The 8,832-nt window shown below is 38.4% G+C and overlaps 1 protein-coding gene across 1 annotated transcript in view; it reads right to left on the bottom strand.

The window, feature by feature from the left end:
• Positions 1-1,655: 1,655 nt before the first annotated feature.
• LOC116703234 (proline-rich protein 29) overlaps positions 1,656-8,832 on the bottom strand; it is an 11,790-nt gene continuing 4,613 nt past the window's right edge. The window contains exons 2-5 of the mRNA XM_032537874.1: positions 5,921-6,020; positions 4,103-4,179; positions 3,457-3,675; positions 1,656-1,736 (exon numbers count right to left, since the gene is read on the bottom strand). Coding sequence (XP_032393765.1) covers positions 1,656-1,736; positions 3,457-3,675; positions 4,103-4,179; positions 5,921-6,020 — 477 coding nt within the window. The remainder of the gene's footprint in view (positions 1,737-3,456; positions 3,676-4,102; positions 4,180-5,920; positions 6,021-8,832) is intronic.

Consider the following 8,832-nt stretch of genomic DNA (forward strand, 5'->3'; position numbering starts at 1 on the left):
AGTAAAACATACAGAAACTATAAAAACATTGAAAGGAACAGACTAATATGGAAATGCATTTCTGGAGGCAACATTATGCCAGACATGCTGAAATAAATAGCTGTGTATCTGTCACCCATAATTTGGACACATATATACTGTGACAGTGTCCTCCACCCTCTGAACAATCCCCACTTCACCACTTTACATCCTTTATTCATCTCTTATGTTCCACCACCTGTTTGTTTCCAACACAGAGTGCACTGTTCCTCTGTTGGTGCGTGGAGCTTTATTGGATGCACTTCACCCCCTCAATTCATCTACTCTCTAAATGTACAATGATATGCTCAATCTAATTTATCAATTATTTACTTCTGCCATTTGCTGCCCTTATCTAATCTCATTTCTCTTCTGAAAATATTTGTCTCTTTAACCCCTTCTGACTTACTGTCCCCATCTCTCTATCACGTCACTTTCACTTGTGTCTGTTGGGCAGTGTGTGGTGATTTGATATTAATAGCTGGGTAAACATTGGCATTACCCTGGAGACAGTGTAGAGACAGCCGTATTGGCGCATCCTTCCCATTTGAGCTCTTAATCCTAGTCTTTTATCAGAGATTTGGTTGTGCTGCCTTCCCCCCCTATCTTTAAAATTACCCACCCACACTGCTGATAAAACCCCGTGCTCCCCACCCTGCACTGTCACAGTACAATCCACTTTTCAAACTCCAAATGAACCTCCGAAGCCTGAAACTATTTTCATTCGATGCCAAGAAATGTGTGAATTGAGATGCTGTGTGTTGTCACAGACAAATCTCGTAAATTGACTTAGAAAATTCTTTCCTATGCCTCAGCTGTCTCAGATAAATGATGCTGGTTGTATTATTCCATTTGGCAAAGTTGACCTAACTGCTACTGCAAGCAAGTTAATGCAACCCTGAAGAACTGACTCACACTGTACATGAACTCAACTTTACCTGAGTTTAAACGAGAAAACATATCTGTTTTTCTTATTTAAACATATCAAAATGATTCAATTTGATGTACTTTAATTGATGTTCTTTCTTCTATTGTCACCTAGGGATGACGTAGGGCTTGAGTAGTGGCTCCTCCTAAGTACTCATCAGTGTATTTAAAGAAAAGGTCACATATTGTTTCACAGCAATCAATTGTATGTGTTGTCACCAGTCTATGATTGTCACACTCTTGGTATGTCATTCAGGTGTATGTAATGGCCTACATCAGTCACTGTGAACGCTTGTCAATACAAGTATAAATCTTGCTTGTGGTCTATTTGCCATCCCACTTAACATCCATTGCTGCTCCCTATTGGATAATTTCGGCAATACAGGGTGAAAAAATTCAAGATTGTTTTTTACCCATACAACCCATACAAAAAGCATAATTGGATTGTGAATAGTAATCTTTTTCTCTGCTTCTGCCTCCGCAGCACTGCTGTTCTCTATGAAAAAAATAAATAAACATCACACACATCTGAAGCATCTTTTAAACTCATCTTTTCAGTCATTCATATTCAACAGCACCAGAATCCCTAGCAGCATCCCAAATCAGTACCCTTCTCATCACGATTGATGTGAAGTCTGCTGTTGGCACCTCTCTTGTCACCCTGCTTCGAAGGGCCCTTTGACATCACGGGAGCAGACCGTGTTAACTGGCTATTGCTGGGTGTTGCTGTGCGGATGTTCATAGCTGCTGCAGGCGTAACGTCGGCTCCTACAGTCCCAGGAGGAGCAGGCCTGATCACACAAAACAAAAAACATAAAACAGTGTTACATCTCCTGAATGTTTTTATTGTACTTAGTATAATGGACAATGATAACATGCCCAAAGCCCTATGATCAATGATATACAGTAAGTAATAGTTTGTCCTTTCATAAACAGATTTGATAAATGGGTGGCAGATGTAGGCTATTCTGGAGATTCTGGAGGGGAACAAGCTGAAAGAGAATAGAAAATTAAATTATTCTCTCAACTTAAGATATGGCAAGACTAATAGACCATCTCTAAAAGTGGACCTTCTACCTGAAACAATTATCCTGGAAGTTCATCTGATGTAAAATGTACATAGAAATGTTATTAAACTACTGTATCTGTATCAGGTTTTGCTTATTCTTTGCACTTTAGGCTATTAAGATGATCAAATCTAAAACATAACACACCAATTCACTTAAAGTAAGATCCTTACACATCTAGTAATGAACACCCAGTGTCTTCAAAGCATGTACGTTTGAGCCATTGTAGGATTGACTTTAATGGCAGAATATACAGGCTGAATCTACCTCACACCGTGTATTCTCTGTAGAGAACATGTCACTTCCTTTTTTAATCAAAACCTCAAAGACTTGCTCTGTCTGTCAAAATTACATTCTGGTGTCTGCTATAAAAAAATGTCTCAGCCTATTATTATACAGTATGGATTTGATACCAACACATTAATAGTTGTCTTTGGCACAGGATATAAATCTGATTATTGTTCAGGATTAGCCTTTCTGTTTCAGAATGTGTATTTGACTTTTTTATTTATTCTTACAGTTATTCTCTGCACCACCAGTAGAGAAGAAATGTGATTTGGTGCAAAGCCCCACCTGTGGGTGTAGTGGTAGCCTACTGACTCTGAGTAATAATAAAATTCTGGGTTAATGCATGAAACATCCTAGGTTGCTAGTGCTGTGCATCTATTAATCATTGTTATACAGTTTAAGGTAAATTGTTTTTTAAATGTGCTTGGCTACATCAACAGGTGGAACAGCTCATGTTAAGTGCCTTCAGCGTGGGAAAATGCGAGTGTCCGTGCCGCTGATTGCCTGTTGCCCCATGCAGTTTGAATGGCTATTTTCCAAGCACCGTTGTCGTCATTGGCTAGTAGTTGGGTTGGGAATTGTATCATTTAGTAATTTTGTAAAAATGTGGATTATTTTCTACAGAAAAAATGTCTAAAAAATTAGATCAAACACCTTGGGGCCCTGCAGGGTAAAGTTATTGTTGTCAACCAAATCACTGGTGAAAATACTTGACATGGAGTGCTTCTCCAGGAAGAATGGCTAACTGCTAATGTTAGGCTAGCTTGCCAGAGAATCTTTGCTGCCGGTGTGTGTAGTTTGGAGGGGATGGTACCTTGTCAAGACCAGGTTTTTTCATTCAGGATCTCAACATCATTCTGAGAGGATTACCAACCTAGAAAGCAGCAGGACACATATAACAGAAAGGTGATGAGAACAGGTATGTGCTCACCTAGGCTTAATGGGAAATAGCCTCTTAACTTATGTCAAATGCATAAATTGTGTAACTTTCTGGTTTTGCATCTGTCCAACTTAGATGTTGCCCATGCAATTTTCCCTCCTAAAACACCACTGGACACCAGTAATCTATCTATCTATCTATCTATCTATCTATCTATCTATCTATCTATCTATCTATCTATCTAATGAGTTGCCACATGAAATGTAATAGACATGCAGGTGTTCTGTCTCTGTGTGGAGGAGAGGAGGGGGGTTTGATGGGGTCTTGGTTGACCAGTGTGGCCTGAGGCCGGAACCATGCAGGGTAGGACATGCAAGGCGTAGACTGGTAAAAGTGGTGGCACATCTCTGGGTCAGCCTTGTTCTCTTGAATTATAACCAGATCTCTGGGAGCCAGACGTAGACAAGAAGAAAAACAGCTCAGCTTTATTTTTGAGTGAAAACTCTACTAAGTTGTCTAAGGTAGACTAAGACCTGGATCATGTTCGTAGCTTACCAGTTTAATTCAGCAAATATGAGTTATACACTCATGCATTTTATTATTACACCCAGACAGCCCTGTAACTTATTGTTAATGTCTTAAAACATGGTTTCACATTTGAATTTCAAGACATCAATGGTGCACTGGAAGGAAACTTTGGGACGCTGAAATAAAGCCATAGATTGTCTGTACATCTGTGAGTGGAAGAATTAGATTTTGTGTTAAACCTAAGTAGAATTCAATGAACTTGTTCTTACATTTTATTATATCAAGATAAAGGTGATACACTCAGTTTCACATTACAAGTCATGACCGATGTTATTCTCCGTTTCATTTTTTATTCCACTTTATAAGTCAAACCCCTACGTTGTTTTACTCTGATCTTTGCCGACATGGTCATGTTATTCATGATAACCTGGTGCATCTGGGCATTCTGGATCATCATCAGCTCTACAAGGTATGCGTATTGAAAATATTACACACACACACACACACACACACGCACACACACACACACACACACACACACACACACACACACACATACACACAGCACAATCATCTGACGGTCCTCCAAATGTCTCATCTATTGAATGAGCCTGCTATCTTGTCCTCTTCCCTCGTGTCGACCAGGTCATTAATCCACATTGTGTCAAACTGAGGTGGTGAATGTGAGTTTTCTCTTTGTCATTCAATATTTGTTTGGCAATGACTCACCTTGCAAAATTATTTTACAAATGCACTTTCTGACCAAGATTCTGAAAAGTATAGAAGTTATCATTATTCCGCTGTCACTTGAAAGCTTGTTTCATTATGTGTCTGTGTACGTTTTAATAAATATTTGTCACCCTGATAAATTATTAAATGGTTTCCAGCCAATGTGAATTTTATCTCTGGGCACAAGTTGTCTATTAGCTCCGTGATGCAACATTCAGTAACTCAACAAACTTGTGTGATTTTTCTGAAGTAAAACTATTTACTATTAATAGTAAAATTAGACATACAGCACACTACAAGTCCTGCAATCAAATTTTTACTTCAAGTTAAAAGAGAAGCATCATCGGTACAATGTACTTCAATTGACCTAATCTGTTCAAGGTGGAGCTTTCAACTCTGATATGATGCTGGATAGTTTTACTATAATTTAAGTGGGATATGTTGTGAGTAAAATCAAAATCTGCAACATAAGATTTCTCTGTCAGGTAAATGTAGTAATGTTTTTCTATGAAGTAGATATACACAGTAAGTCACTGTAGTTTACTGTTGGGTTGCATACTCTGTAAGTTACAGTTCAATGGTTCTGGAAAAAGCTCCAAGCAACTACAATGGACTAGAGTTCAAGCAATATGCTCGTTTTAAATGAACATTGCAGTAGTATTAATAAATTCAGAAGGGTGGCAGCTAATTGGTAATTGATTAATGTTAAAGGTAGAATAGAAATGATTGTAGCAGCCATCAAGTCCAAGTGTGTTTGTAATAAAGAAGAATGCACCATTTCTATTACTTAAGACCTTGCAGATTAATACTTAACACCCAAGAGAAATTTGGTGATTGGTAAGGGCATTTTTAGTGTACACAAGTTTAATCTGAACATGTAAAAAAATCTCAATTCCACTTTCCCAATCACTGAAAGTTCGAGAAGAGACATGTGCAATCTGGTAACAGATCATCAAAATACTCGATTTTTGTGTTGTGACATTCTTCAAACTTTTAACAAATTTTCTAGCATCTGCTCTGAAATGCAAAGCTGCTTCATGCATGTGCCGAGCCACAAATTTGGCTTTAAATGAATGGAGTTTACGTTATAGCACAAGATTGTTTTACAACCAGAGTTTTCTCCAAGTGTAACAGAAGATGGGTTTAGGCACCCATTATACTTGTTATAACCCAAAATCCATATTTTAAGCTTTGAATCCCTAAACTAAATGCCACTTACAAAACTTTATTTTAAATAATTGAATTATCCCTTTAAAAGTTGTAAACCAGGCTGACTAGGACCTGCTGCAGCACTTGGATATGAATTTAACACACACTCTCACATACAAACTCCTGCACACATGTTTTATGTAATTGTCCAAGCTCAAGAGTAGACCATAAATAATAAAGCTGAGTGCTTGCTACCAAGCTGGTAATGTGACGGATAAGCAAGAACAGCAGTGAGTGTGAAATCCTGAGACTTAGTTTGTGTGTGATGACAGTCCCTCCTTGACATGACCACCAGGTTTAATAGAAGGAGCAGAGCCTGGAGGCACCATGGTCGCTGGGAGCTGCTGCAAGATAGTGGTGGGCTGTTGAGGAGCCTGGGAAGGAGAGATGGGACTGTAATGAGGCTCTCTGCCTGGAGGCACAGAGTCTGAGAATAAACTATATTATATATAACCTCTATACTTGCATGGGGTGAAGCTCTACTCCACAATAAGGAAAACGAACAAAGAACATGCTTCCTATTTGCAAATAATATTAAAAACATCACTTCTTGTAATACTAGAAACAATTGTATTATGACATGAAGTTCACTGATGTGTTTTGGGTTTGAGCTAAACAGAGAGCAGCAGGTTAGTTGTTGCTAAGATAATGAGCTTTAGCTGACAGCCTAATAGCCTCATAGAACAGAATGAGTTAAAAATAATGCACACTTACAGGAAATGTATGAAAATTATCATATGGCTCAAAGTGTGGATAAATATGTTCTGTCCATGCCATATGTAAGAGCTTCAGCTGATATTATGCTCAGTATGTAATTATAACCTGTTTGCTGAGATGCAGAGGCACACAGTAGCGGGTTGCCAAGGTGTCAAAACACAAGCAACGGTCTGCATATGCACACACACACACGCACAAACTCACTCCCTCACTCACTCACTCACACTACCTCCGACTGTGATCTACATTGACCTACAGCATGCAGTACAGGCTGTTTAATTAATCTCACTTCTGAAGCTTAAAGCAGAGCAGCTGGTAACTCAAAGATCCAAAACTATTGTCTATAAAAGGATCCACCCACTAAGGACTTCTGTTTTTAATGTTTTACTGTTTTTCAACCGTGAATCACAGTGGATGTAATTAGCTTTTTTAATACACTAATCAAACGAGAGAGAGAAAAATATCTTGGGTAGGTGTTCTAGATACTAATAGTCTGCAATGAGGTAATGTGTGAGTCATCAAGTAATCAACAAACTATTGAAAAGTAATAATAATTATGATGCTAATTAGAAGTACTTTTATTCTAATTAGAGATTTTTGTGAGTGATTTTTAATCTACATGCTGGCATTTCTAAGTATAGCCTTTTTATTTTCCATGCATTAAAATATTGTGTGCAACTGGGACACTGAGGCATCTTCATATTGCTTTGCATTTAGGTTAAACTTTAAAATTCTATAAAGGAGACGTTTTCTATCTTTCTATCTAAGTATGCGAACACAGACAGCGAGGGTGTTGCGCACATTATGGCATGTGGTTTAGTTACATGATAAAATATGTGTATGCTGCGTGTTGGAGCTATTCAGTATTTTGTTATTGTTGGAACTATTCATTGTTATATTTAATAGTTAAAGATTTATTTATTTAATTTCAGTTTTGCTTGAATCATACAGCTACATAAATTTGTTTATGATTAGTATTTTATTTGGGTTATCTGTTAGTGCTTTTGTTTTGAAGGTACCAGGCAGCATTAGCCACCAGGTGTAGTCTACATACAGTACACAGGTGAACAGGTACTGTGTGGGCTGATGGTTTTTTACCAGAACATTGATCCTTTTTGTGAAACTTTTGTTTGCCAAGATATTGGATTAACAAACTTCACAGAATGCCATCCCTGCCTGGACAATGCACGGTTTTAAACGATGTAAAGTCAATTCACCACTACACTGCTCCAATATCGGCTCCAATATTGCAACAGGTGATAACATAGACTAAATCCTTAATCAACAGCCTAGAGATCAAACCTAGAGCCTAGCTTACCACAGATGGTGGAGGTAACCGGCTCCCACTAGCCTACTGCTCCCAGTTAGGTACAAATTAACGCCAACATGTTCCTATTTGCACGTTGTGATTTGTGTAAGCGTGTACACATAACAAGGTCACAGGAGACACGGCCATCTTCTAACTGTATACAAACTGGGAACTATATTCTCAGACGACAAACAATGCTACTAGACCGAGTGATTAGTGCAACACCTGAAAAGCACCATTGTTACTCTCTGCTACTCACCAAGGGGCTTCTTGTGTGCTTTGAGCAAATCACTCCGCCCAAGTAGCAGAAGTAGCAGTGCTTCGGCTTCTGAGAATATTGTTCCCACTTTGTGTGCTGTTAGAAGATGGCTGTGTCTCGTGTGACCTTGTTATTTGTACAGGCTGTGACTATACAAATCACAACATGTAAATAGGAACATGATGGCGTTATTTTGTCAATCATGGGGAAAATTAGGCTTGTTGGAAATGGTTTCCTCCAGCATCTGTGGTAAACTAGGCTAATGGTGGGTGCGCCTGACAGAGATACGACACGCATGTAGATGAGAAGAGTATGTATGAACTTATCTGAAGTTCCAATAAGTCGGCCATTTTCCTTAAATTTCACCGCCCTACTTACAATTTCTTATCAGGACAACAACAGTTAATATTAGATTTCTAGCACATAATTAGAGTAAGGTTTGTGAGAAGGAGATATAAGTTAATGTGGTCTATATATGCATGTTTGTATTTGCCAAAACAAGTTTTCCTTCTATTGACCCCCTCGTTACTAGTGTATAGTTAATGAATGCTTGATGACACAGCATACCATTAACATGCACTTTGTGTTGATTAATTTGTTTTGATGAAATACCCATGCTAGGTGATTAGGGTTGGGAATCTTTAGGATTTTAGTAGTTGAGTGTGATAAAGTTATTTTGAATAGACCCCCAGTCTTGCCACAGGTGATTTTCTGGTATTAATATTTAAAAATAACAATGGTGTGGCCACTGGTTTGTGTTTATGGTGTGCTTAGAAAGCTACCAACTATGTATAATAGACGGTTAGAGCCTAGGAACTTCACTATAGCACACAACACTAATTAGCACGCAGTTTACATTCACTGTACCAACCAGCCTTCCAACTCTCCTTCCCTCCTCAAC

The sequence above is a fragment of the Etheostoma spectabile genome, chromosome 15 (genome assembly GCF_008692095.1).
Source record: "Etheostoma spectabile isolate EspeVRDwgs_2016 chromosome 15, UIUC_Espe_1.0, whole genome shotgun sequence".
Classification (NCBI taxonomy): domain Eukaryota; kingdom Metazoa; phylum Chordata; class Actinopteri; order Perciformes; family Percidae; genus Etheostoma; species Etheostoma spectabile.